Genomic DNA, 13,336 nt, shown 5'->3' with positions numbered 1-13,336 from the left:
TAAGTTTAACAAACGTGTCAAAAATCAAAAATCAGCATTAAAGGCAGTAGAACTGATTAAATCATGATGAAAATACTTTGATTTAATATATTCTCTCTTTTTTGTATTTCTGTAGTGAACAGTACTGATTTTGCATTGCTTTATGGTAATGAGAATGTGGGGAGTCTTTAATTGTAATAAAAAATGTCATTGTAGAAAAAGAGGCTTGACTTACTTCATTCAAAATATAATTTATTTTCCTTTTACATTTGAATTGAAATGTGAATTGGATATGTTCTTGAGTTTTATGAGAACCACCCAAAAAAGATCACACATCCACCAAAAATCACCTTAGGATGAGTTGGTTCAAATAAATTGGGGGAAAATATCTAATATTAGTTTGATATTTTGTGCTAATTCAATGACATTTTAAAGTGTGGCTAAATGCCACTAGGGATAGAGGCAATTAATAGACCATTTACATCACGTTTATTTGCAGGTTTCAAGTTCAGACGACGCACAATCACTAATGACCCCACGGGTGGCGAGGGGAACTGTCCTCACCTGGTGGAGGCCGTCCCGTGCGATGATCCCAGCTGTTTTACCTGGCAGCTGATCAAGCTAGAGCAGTGTATCCCTGAAGAAGAGATGGACTGCGGAGAGGGAACTCAGAATCCACAGGTCCGCTGCGTCAACAGCGAAGGTATTAAACACATTTGAGTCACAATTATTAACACAGGATATCTGTGTAAATCTGTTGGATATCTGAATCTGTGTTGATTCCGACGGGATTGGGACCTCTGTAGTGGTGTTCGATTCTTGAACAAATCATTTTTTTAAGCCGGTAACCAGTCGAGGTGGTTCACGGAATTGAACTGAATCGAACTTTAGTTCCAGGGTGATGACGCAAGACACACACGCTCATTGTGCAGCACAGAATGAGCCAATAAGCATGTCCAGATGGGTTATTGAACCGAAGAACCGGTTCGAAATGAACGAATCAAATACAGGCAGAGTCGAAAGTCAGCTTTTCGGTCATGTCCGACTCAAAAAGAGCCAAATGAGCTGGTTCTTTGCTGAGGTAATCCTTTTAATTCCTAGATTTAGTTCTTTTTGCGTCTGTTCTTTGCGTATCTAGTTTTTTTGTTTGGTTCAATAACCTGTTTGGACATGCTTGCTGGCTCATTTGGTGCTGCGCAACGAGCATGAGTGCTACATCTTATGTCATCAACCTGAACTAAAGTTCGGTTCAGTAACTTCAGTTTGATTCTGTGAGCCAGCTCGGCTTTTAAGAACGATTAGTGCATGCATCATGAAACATGTTCAGTTCATACTCCGTACAGTCACTTATTAATCGCATATCTCTGTGAAACCTACAGTATAACTAGTTACATATGAATAGAGCTTAAAGGGGTAGTGAAAACAAATGGAAAAAATGGAAAATTTGCCATCAGGCCATCCAAGATGTAGGTGTCTTTTGTTCTTCAGTAGAACTGAACATTATTTACAATATTATTAGCTGTAATCCACAGCCACAGCAAACAGTCCTAACCGTGTTTATGAGAGTCTGGAGCGCGAGCTTACTGTCAAATAATTGACTTGCCATTGACTTGCATTATCACCAAGTACTACGGTTTCAGCTAAAAATCTTTTTCACATTTCTACTGAAGAAAAAAACATCTAGGATTGCCTAAATTAACAGCAAATTTTCATTCTATCCCTTCAAGTAAACTGCAACTGGAGCACACTCTTATTCCAAAAATGCTCAAATAATCTCTTGCATGAAGCTTGCCAGGTGATTATACCGCCAGCAGATTCCCACTTGTGTTCAGATGGCTTCTGTGCCGGAAGTCAAAAGTAGGATTGATTTTGAATCCGGTAATTAGCCTCTGGGAATTCAAGCTATATCCTGAAGAAGGGCATATATATCTAGTAGTCTCTCAGCTGGCATGTCCGGAACATTTCCCTTCTCAGCTGGAGCTATTTACAGGGTTAAAGCTGCAGAGAGCGGAGGAATGTGAACATGATGCTAATGGTGATCGTGTCCTCCTCCAGCTCAGCTACTCAATAAAGACAATCTCAGATAGCTGGAGAGACAGTTGTATATTTGACCAGCTAAATACTTGCACTCGCTCATAAATTGTCGTACTCTTCAACAACAGCATGTTGAGGAGGTACTCTTATCAGTGTTTCCTGCAACAATATTTAGAAATATACACCATTCAAAGGTTTGGGGTAGGTAAGATTTTTGAAAAGAAGCCTCTTATGCTCACCTATTTTCAGCATCATTACTCCAGTCCTCAGCGTCACATGATCCTTCAGAAATCATTCTGATATGCTGATTTGCTGCTCAAGTAACATTGAGCTCAAGCCGCCGACTTGAGCTTCCAAAGCGGCCGGAAGTCATTCATTTTCAATGGAAGCTGGCTTTTCTCAGCTGAAAGGAGTGTCAAATCCATCGGCGTCGCGTTTTGCGCGTTTTGGGCGTCAATCAGAAAGTTAAAAGAAGCTCAACTTTATGGTAATGAGCTGTGACGCGGTTCAGCGGAAAGCAGCGGCAAAACGCCAGCAACCAATCGGAATATAGACGTCCTTCGCGCTGGCTGATTCCGGAGAAACATACGATATAAACTTTAGTTCCTACCAAAACATTAGTTCCGAGAAAATGGAAGAGAAGCTAATAATCGCCGTTGCTGGGTTTCATTTATCATTTATGACATGACTTTGTTTGCTTATATGGACCGCATGAGCGCAACTTTTATTTGAAATATTTACGAACACTCGTTTTAAAGCGGGAATGCAATTAATTTGCTCAAGGTGACACCGATTTGACCGCAAATATTAATAATAATAGCTAACTATTCTTTTTTTCCCGACCAAATGTGACCAAAACGGTTATAAAAATGCTGTCATTATAAAAGGTTTCTTCAATGTATTGCTTGTTTTTTTCTGTTTATTACATTTTATGTTGTGACACTTCTATTCTCCCTGCAACGTCAGAGCGTTCAAAGCGTCCAAAGCGTCAACCAGCTTCCCCGTACTTTTTGACAAGCGTCCTTGACAGGACGGCCAGAGCTTCTTTGACGCTCAAGTCGGTGGCGGTGTGAACGTACAGTTATTGTTTTCAATGTTGAAAAAAGTTGAGCTGCTTTATATTTGTGTGGATACATTTGTATCGGATAACTTTTTTAGGATTTATTTGAAATAGACATTTGTAAAACATTAGAAATGTCTTTACTTGATCAATTTTAAATGTATGCATCCTTGCTCAAGAAAATTATACATTTCTTTCCAGAAAAAGACAGCGATGTCTTACTGACCTAAACTTTTGAACGATAGTTTATATAGAGAATCTGACCACTAAAAATCAGCTTGGTATAATTAGAACAAAAGCCACTTTTTTGCATTGAGAAAGATCTAGCACTTGGTTTGGTATTTTATCTGATGTAATGAAATTCACAGTGTGCCGTCCGATTTGATTGGTGTGCTTCTTTTTAATGGATTGGTTGAACCGATTGGCGAAACAGTTTGAATCAATCTCAGGAGTCTGAATTGTAGATTCACTTCCTCCTTGATTGGATTGAATGACTCTGATCATTGAACCGGAGGTTATTATGTCTGTCCAATATAAGCCTGAAACCATTTATGTTATGTGTACGTTTTAAAAAATGTATTATAAAATGCTACTTTGTAAGGTTAGTGAAATTGAAATCAATCATATCACTTACTAGTTGTCCACCTGACAGCAGGAAGTTAAAGGTGAAGTGTGTAATTTCTTCACCACAATAGAGACCCCAAATGAAATAATGACTGTTTTCGAACAGGTTTCCTGGGAATTCCCGCTGTCCTCCATTGCTCGGGTAAACCGATGGATTCACTCCATCACTCTGGTGTTGCTGTGCCAGAATGCTAAAACAAACAGAGCAATGTTTTGATAGGCACAGAGTCACAGTGTTCTGACAGGCGTCTGACAAGCTGTCACCCCTGTATCTCTAGTCTAAAACAACTTGTTAGTTTTGCTAAATACTCCATGTTCTCAAAATGTTGAAAGCGTTATTGTTGTTGCTCGTTGCTACAGTGCAAATGATCTGGGAAAACGGTCATTAATAATGTTTAATGGTCAGTTTTCATATCTAAAATTGTCTTAACAAATCATTTTAGCAGGTTTTGTGGTCCAGAACTGTCCGACCGATATGTAAAATGACCAGTTACAGCTTGGTTTTGTTTTTATGTACCATTTTGAGGAAGATTTATCTGAAATAACTGGATATCAAAGATATAGACATAACCCAACATATTCAGTCTCATTGTTTCTAACCTGGCAAAATTTGGCTAATCCATTAATTCTTCCTCTAAAGTCCTCATAGCAACCGGGTGGTTTGCAAATCCTTTGTTTCTTTGCTAAAACATATCTGAGGACCATAATGGATGTTTGAAGTTAATAACAGTGGACTCTTCCAGTTATTGCTGGTGGAATTTCATGGAAAGTTTTGCAATTCTACCACATTAAAGGGATAGTTCCCCCAAAAATGAAAATTCTGTCATCATTTTCTCACCCTCATGTTTTTCTGTGAGTTTCTTCTGTTGAACACAGTGAGAGATATTTTAAAGAATATTGGTAACCAGACAGTTGACAGTATAGCCGTTGACTTCCTTCCATAGTATTTCTTTTTTCCTATATGGAAGTCAATGGCTACCGTCAACTGTCTGGTTACCAACATATCTCTCACTGTGTTCAACAGAAGAAAAAAGCCCATACAGGACTGGAACAGCATGAGGGTGAGTCAGCGATGACAAAATGTTTTGGGTGAATCATCCCTTTAAGGCAAATGCTGGAGAGTTTGAAAAAGACAAACCATCACTGACTCTACAAGGAAACATCTGTTGTTTTCAAGAAATCCCACTGTCACGTGACTACTGTCACTCAGAATCTGCTGTGTGGCCATGTGATATGACGTCTATGAAATAATAATAGAGTGCAATAATGTTCTCTAGCATCTGCCGCGTGAGCAATCGAAAGCCCCCGCCTCGCCATAACCTGCCTCGCTGTAGCCGCGCACGGTGGCAGATTGATTCCATCATGCACTGATTAAAATTGATCTGCTAGTTGTTTTATTTTTACCAGGCAGACTTGGCATCTGCTTCACTCCGACAGCCGGAGAGAGTGACACGTACAATATTGCTTCATGGCCACGGTTCTGACACAGATCGATGTAAATATTGTATCGCTATCTGCTACAAGCCAAACTTGGACTGTCCCTGCTTTTGATAGAAATATTTATTGGGTGTTTGTGGTTCAGTGCTCAAGCAGAGAGAGTTTTTTTTTTCCCCTCCCCAGCGTGTCACTGTGCTAAAGCCAAAACCAAGCTGATACTCATCATTTTTGGCTCAGAGTAAAAGATATGGTAAAAACCCTTGAGAGAGCCTGTGCGTGGTAATGAATGCTGCCAAACAAGAACACGCTGACAATTGCACATGTTTTGTTTTTGCCTGTCCCTCAGAACCATCTGTATGATTGCTTTCTACTGTTTTTAGGATGGCACGGTTTCAAAATAGGACAACAGATTGTTTTGAAATGCATTAAAAGCTTGTCTGGGTGAATCATATTTTCCATAAAGAAAATGTTGCCTAAATGTTGCCTTGTGACGTTTATTTTCATGACAGTTAAATACATTTAACGCCCACATTTTCATTACCATAATGCATCTGGATGTGTTTTTTGTAGCTCCGTTTGTTGATTCTCATTGGCGTTTTTTATTATTTTCTTTTTTTTTTTGTGTATTATGTGACAATATTATTATATACTGTATTATATGAAGTAATAATTTTTCATTTTGAATATATTTGTATTAATCTAATTAAGGTTTAAATTGTAATTATATTTTTAAATCAATTTAATATTTCATTATAATAATTAATTAATATTTAGTATTTTAATATGCTTGAATTAAAGGCAATACAACAAATACTACTTTGATGATGTATGAATAAATAATAAGATAATAATTAATATCTTTTTATTTTTTAGCATTACAGTTATCAGATTTAATTGCATTACAGTATTACGAATCATGGGGGAAATGTACCTAATTGTTGTGCACATAACGTGCCAAGAAATGTAAAAAGCCTTAAAAATAGGCTTGATTTTCAGGCATTTGCTTGACAGGTTACTTGAACTTCTGACCTACATGTGAGGTTACGGTCAAATCCACTTACACCAGATGTTACGATAACATAAATTATGAATTTGGAAGTGGAAATTGGTCAAGACCCCCTGGAACTCTATATTTATATTTAAATACTGTTTAACAATTTAGCTTAAATTCATGTATAGTTTCAACATACACAGATGAAAATATTTTCATCAGCTCAACTTGAACATTTTGGCCTGGTTTTCAGATGCATTAACAAATCAGTTTTACAGCTTACACAGTAAAAAATAATCAAGCTAATGTTCATGAAGCCAATATCATAATAATATTTCTGGATAATGATTTTCCAATGCAAGATTGCAGCCATGCTAAAATCTACAATACAGTAACAGCTATTATATATATTTTTGAAATACTCGTTAATGTGCAAAGGTGAACTATGAAGGTCAACTTTAGCTTACATGTAAGGCACTAGAAGAATGGTGCTTAATGAATTTGAAACATGTTGTTGACACCATGTGTTGTGCTTCAGGTTCAGAGGTGGAGAAGGAGATGTGTGCGGATGCGGTCTATCCTGCACCTGTGTCCTGTATGGTTCCCTGCCCTAAAGACTGTGCTCTCAGTCTCTGGACTGAATGGTCCTCCTGCTCCCAGACCTGCTCCAGCAAAACCGCCGAGGGCAAGCAGATGAGAACCAGAGCCATACTGGCTTACAATGCAGGAGAAGGTACAGAAGATATTACATGGGTACTTGCATGTTTTCATTTCAGCAGTGCTAAACTCACACAATACTCTAGGAATCCAAATCCAAATATTAAGTAAAAAGTATTATTGTTATTTATATTTTATGCTTCGAATACATTCTACACACACACACACACACACATATATATATATATATATATATATATATATTATTATTATTATTATAACATAACTAAATATATATATTTAAGTATTATATTATTATTTAAGTATTAAGTATTATAATTTAAGTATATTTATCAACTTATTAATTGATTATCAACAAGTATTATTTTTTTCCTGCTTTGTCCACCAGATTGAATTTATTGCCTATTATTTATTGCCTTCACCCCAAGGGATATGTGCAATAATGCCAGATAAATGATCCATGTGATTATTCAAAATACTGCCTAAATTCGACAGTTCGCTATCTTTAGGAACAGAGCATTTGTTTTTGTTTTAATTATACTTAAAGAGAAACTTAATATTAAGGCTTAATATACAGTGTCTCCCAAAAAGTTTTTGGACACTTAAGCCTTGATAAAAAAAAATTGGCATTTACATCAGAGCAAACAGCATTTATTGTAAAGAACCTTTACAAGCAAAATATTTCACAAAAATATGTTTGAGGAAAAGAAGACAACAAAAAGCAAATGGAAAATGGAATATTAGTGTAAATATGGCTCAGAAAAATTAAGTTAGTTCTGAGTAAAGCTCCAGCATCATTTATTTGTGGATGCCATGTGCTGTGATAAATACAATGACCTGCATACATTTTAAAGTGTGACTTAAGAGTCTAATTACTTTTCTGGGCCACTGTAACAAGCTGACATATGCAAAAAAAAAAAAAAAAAAAAAGTGATTTTCTTTGGTCTGTAGTGCATGAGATTAGCCTAAAAAAGCTGACAGGAAACTGTCAAGGAAAGACTCACACAAGGGCAGAATTTCTCAACCTAAACCCGTCTGAGATTCTGATGGATGGCTCCTCGCTCTCGCAGCAACGTGACATCACCGAGAGTCAGTGTTCCAAAACTCTTAAATCCACTTTATCTGTTCCAGCCAGGTTTAGTGTCAGTTTACACGAGTAAGCTTTTGAGGTAGATGGTGTTCAAGTCCACGTCAAATACAGTTCACAACCCATTTTACATCTGTTGTCTGATGTATTTTAGAATAAAATCTGATTATTATCCACCAGGAATTAAGCAGGTGTTTTATGCCAGAATGGAGGGGAAGGGTTACAAAAATAACAGTCTGAATATTTGATTTCATGTTTTTAACCCTGTAAAATCTGACATGAAAATAGTCAGAATAGTCCTTTTTAAAAAAAAAAAAAATTATGGAAGTTTATTGAACCTTTAGACAAAAAAAGAAAGACATTTGTGTTTTTGTTGAGTTTCATATTTGATACATCAGGCTTTTATGGCTCATATAGTATGATATAGTGAGAATATGGAGCTCATACACCTCAAAAACACCTCAGTTTTATTCAGGGGCTCAAACTGTGTAAAAATATGCAGTTTGGTGCAGCTGCTGATATTTATATGGAAAAACTCGATACTGTAATTGGATAGCTTGTAAATCAATGAGATTTGCCGTATAACATACTACTTCAATAAAATGCATATAAATATCAAGTCGTCAATCTATATCTGCCTACGATATGTCTTAAGATACAAAATGCTTTGTTTTATGATCCAAGCTCTGTAGTTTTTACATATAATTAAATGGAATGAAATGATGATTGAGAGATGTGTTACCCATGTACTTACTATGTACTTATTATAGTAACTATTACTGGGTAATAACTAGGTACTAACCCTGAACCTACCCCTCACCCATGTACTTACCTTATATTAGCCAGTACTTTCAGGTAAGGTAAGTACAGGTAAGTACACTGTAAGTACACATAAGTACTGTAATGTAAAAGGAAGCGTTACCTAAACATTTCTCAAAAGCCTGATGGGTCATATTTGATGCTAACATTTTAACATGATTTTAGCAAAATTGTCATCATGTTGGTCATTTAGAGGCCTTATAAAATTGAGTATTGAATATGTTGCAGCAGACTTTATAAGGTTAAAAGTTATGCATTTCCTCTGTTTTCCTATCATTTGTAATTTCTGTATCATATACCTCTCAGAGAAGTCTATATCCAATTATCGCTGTGCTTTCTCTACAGTGACGTCAATGGTAGTCGCATGGATTACAGTTATGGAGGGTAACACGCCAAAACACCTCATGTTTTAAGGGCCTGTAGAGTAGTTTCCTGTAGAAGTCATCTTAGATTTGTTTGCGTGGTTTGAAGTGACCGCTAAGTCTAACTGCTGATTGTTTTACCATTACTCAAATATGTGTAATGTTAAAACATTTACTTTGCACTAGTTGAGTAGTTCCTGAAATATTTACTCCATTATTGCTGATTCTCATGTCTAAAGATGAATACGAAGAAGACGTTCATAACTTTTGCTTTATCTCAAGGTCTTACGAGGGTTCCAAAGTTTCCCGAACTTTATGGTACATTTGAGTCTTTTCATCTAAAGTGTGCAGTGTGTAGATTTAGATGTGTTTTCGGAGATTGTGTTGTAGAGCTAGAATGTGTTAATGGAGTCTTATATTCATAGTTTAATGTTACATCCACAAAGAATGTAAATGAAGCAAGTGAGATCTTTCACTTTCAGCGATGGGCTTTGGGAGGCAGCTAGATTTATCTGAAGATGAGTATTTGCACCATGCTTTCTGTTCAAGACATCTGCTGGACATCTGACATGAGATGCCAAATGCAGCAGTTCATGCAGCAAGACCTTATACATAATGCATGTCCTTGAGAGTCCATTTATGAAGTCAGCATAATGATGAAAGTCGTACTGGAAATAGGGGCGGGGGGGATAGTTCTCTGGGTCTCTTATGAAACTGCTGTAGCACATTACAAAAGGCCAGAAACATACTTTACAGAAGTACATGAACACAGACACTTATGCAAACTCAAGCACATTGTTTAGTTCTGACATTTAGAGTATTCAGAATGCAGTTCCCAGCGCAGTGTATGCATCGCATTCTCAGTGTTACCACACGGGGCGCTATTGCAAACATTATATTAAAGGGATAGTTCACCCAAAAATGAAAATTCTGTCAGTAATTACTCACCGTCATGTTGTTCCAACCCCGTAAGACCTTCGTTCATCTTCGGAACACGAATTAAGATATTTTTGATGAAATCTGAGAGCTGGATCACTCCTCCATACTAGTCCATAGGCTTCTTCAGGGATTGAACTTGCCGGCCTCGAAAAGTTATTAAAGACATTGTTAAAATAGTCCAAGTGACTACAGTGGCTCAATCTTAAGTTTATCAAGCGACGAGAATAATTTTTGTGCGCAAAAACAAACAAAAATAACGACTTTATTTCAACTATTCATGTCCATCTCCTTGGGCCTCGAGTCAGTTCACTAGTGTAATAGCGTAAGCTTCTGTTGTTGTACGTCACACGCATCACGCACATGACCAGCGTCGGCCAATAGTGAGCCTACGTGTGACGTAGCTCTACGGAATCACACTACGTTAACTGACTAGAGGCCCAAAGAGAAGGACATGAATAGTTGAAATAAAGTCGTTACTTTTGTTTGTTTTTGCGCACAAAAAGTATTCTCGTCGCTTGATAAACTTAAGATTGAGCCACTGTAGTCACTTGGACTATTTTAACGATGTCTTTAATAACTTTTCGAGGCCGGCAAGTTCAATCCCTGAAGAAGCCTATGGACTAGTATGGAGGAGTGATCCAGCTCTCAGATTTCATCAAAAATATCTTCATTCGTGTTCCGAAGATGAACGAAGGTCTTACGGGGTTGGAACAACATGAGGGTGAGTAATTACTGACAGAATTTTCATTTTTGGGTGAACTATCCCTTTAATGCTTTCTTCTATGGCCAGTTTTTCAGGTCAAAAACTGTCATGATGGAGCAAAAGTTTGATCTTAAAGGGATAGTTCACCCAAATTCTGTCATTAATTGCTCACCCTCATGTCATTCCAAACACATAATACTTTCGTTCATCTTCAGAACACAAATGAAGATCTATGAAAAGACATTTCTGTCCCTCCATTGACAGCTACGCAACAACCACTTTAAAACATCAAAAAGTTCATAAAGAGATCGTAAAACTAATACAAATGTATTGAACGGTTTAGTTCAAAATTTCTGAAGAGACACAATCGCTTTATATGATGAACAGATTGAATTTAGGCTCAAAGACATGTGGAAAACCACTTGGGACAATCAAAAAGCAATCAGTACTTTACTCTTAAAGGGATAGTTCGCTCAAAAATGAAATTCATTATGTATTCACCCTCAAGTTGTTCCAAACCTGTATGAGTTTCTTACTTCTGCTGAACATTAAATATATATATATATATATATATATATATATATATATATATATATATATTGAAGAATATGGGTAACCAAACATTTAATAGACCCCATTGACTTCCATAGTATGGGAAAAAAGATATACCATGAAGTCATTGGGGTCAATCAACTGTTTGGTTACACACATTCTTGAGTAAATGATGACAGAATTTTTAGTTTTGGGTGAACTATCCCTTTAATATTATTTTTCTATATATCACCTACTGATTGTTAATACGATACCACATCTACACACTCAAATGAATGCATCAAATGTTTATCCATTTTTAACATTTATTCAAAATTGTATAATTTGTTACCTTCTTTTCAGAATATTAGTCAACAAATCCTAATTAATGTAGTGTTCTATTTCTGTTCAGTGTTTGATTTGAGGTCAGCGCTAAAGTAGCACAAAAATGCTTATTATGTACCAGCGTTACTGTATGTATTTTGCGTTGCGTTGCGTATGTTTCTGGCTTAAAACCTTATCACGAGGTGTCATTTCAGGAAATCAATTCATTACAAACAGCCACAGAAATAAACCGTGAATGTGCTTTCTTTGATTGCAGAACATCTTCTGAAAGCCTCAACATCAAGATTCTGTGGAGGCGTTCGCAACGCTGCATAGTCAAGCTTCATAGAGACACAAACGAGACCACAAATATTCATCCGGCTTTTCACACTTCTTAACCCTGGGATTTTTGTTCAGTGTTTTTCACACTGTTCATACTTTACCCTGGGATATAATTAATGGTAGTAGTCAACAAGGTTTCATGCAGTACATTTGTAAACCCTGGCTTATACTCTTATTTGCATAGTTATGAGTTTAATATTATTGATTTAGGAGTTTACTTCAGATGCTCAACAGTTTTACTTTCCGCAGCTATACGGAGAGCATGAATATTTTATGAGCTAAGCACTGAGGGAGTTTATGATTGGTTATCTGTTTCTAAACTGCATTGATTCCATAATGCGTATGGGTGATTCTTCAGTCCATTCAAATTATTATTTCTTTTTTTTTGCTGAAAAATCCTTTTTTAATTAATTTTTTTATAATAATTTGCCAAAATCTTTATCTCTTCGTCTTTATTTTTATACTTTATCCTAAATGCTTTTATAAGGAAAAACAATACATACTTTCAATCTATGTGCTTTTCATTCATTTTATTCATTCACATTTACAAACATGTTTTTTCAAAGAAGTTTATATTTGGTTATAAAGAAAATGACATGAAAAATCACGAAATCGGTCAGCAGCTTTTTTTTAGGTGTCATTACAAAACCATTTACAGAAGTATAGTTAGAAAGACTTTTTTAACTTTTTAAATTGACGGCTAACTGTTTTCCTGTGTTTGTAAGTTCAAAGCATTCCTATTGTAACTTTTCTTCCAAAACATGAGAAATGTCATACATGACACCACATTATTCTTGAAAGCTCATCAAAGCCACGATCAGATCTTTATTCCAGGACATGTGATAAAGGTTTTAACGCAGATGAAACATCATTTGAAGAAATATGATTTTTCGAGGTGTCAAAAGTGCCTTGAACTGAATCACAATTCAGGCTTCATTACTTACTGTAATGATAAACATAGGGCCAGATTTACTAAACAGGGCAAATGCGCGTGAGAGCGAAATCCCATAAAAGTGCAGATGGGAGTGAAAGTTATGCAGATAATTTACTGACAATGCTCACATTAAAGAACACAGACGCTGCTGGATCATTTCAATAATGAGTTTTTTAACACCAAAAGAGGGTTTGTGCTAGGTCAAGCTGTTAGTAAATCTGGCTCATAGTGTGAAAAGCCCTATTGCCCAATAGAAACACAATAACCACCTATGTAATGGATCTGACAGTCAAAGCCAATAACTTTATCACTGTGCGTGTTATAAAGTTAAAGCAAGCAGACGTATGCGCTCACTTCCTCTCGTAACGCTCTTCTTTGATTCACAGGCCCACTGGGCTGCTCTGTCATCTGCAAACCTGCTGTAAATGTCAGCAATTACTTAGACACACCGCGCCGCTCTCCGCCGGCTGCATCGACTTTATGCCACTTGTG

The 13,336-nt window shown here is 36.5% G+C and overlaps 1 protein-coding gene across 1 annotated transcript in view; it reads left to right on the top strand.

Annotated features, from left to right (window-relative positions):
* LOC130091562 (thrombospondin type-1 domain-containing protein 7A) overlaps positions 1–13,336 on the top strand; it is a 130,404-nt gene that overhangs the window by 72,659 nt on the left and 44,409 nt on the right. The window contains exons 6-7 of the mRNA XM_056259504.1: positions 479–682; positions 6,664–6,858. Coding sequence (XP_056115479.1) covers positions 479–682; positions 6,664–6,858 — 399 coding nt within the window. The remainder of the gene's footprint in view (positions 1–478; positions 683–6,663; positions 6,859–13,336) is intronic.

This window comes from Rhinichthys klamathensis, unplaced genomic scaffold (assembly GCF_029890125.1).
Source record: "Rhinichthys klamathensis goyatoka isolate OS25496 unplaced genomic scaffold, OSU_Roscu_1.1 h1tg000168l_1, whole genome shotgun sequence".
NCBI classification, from domain to species: Eukaryota; Metazoa; Chordata; class Actinopteri; order Cypriniformes; family Leuciscidae; genus Rhinichthys; species Rhinichthys klamathensis.
The sequence above is the reverse complement of the archived record's forward strand: the minus strand, read 5'-3'. Positions and strand labels throughout refer to the sequence as shown.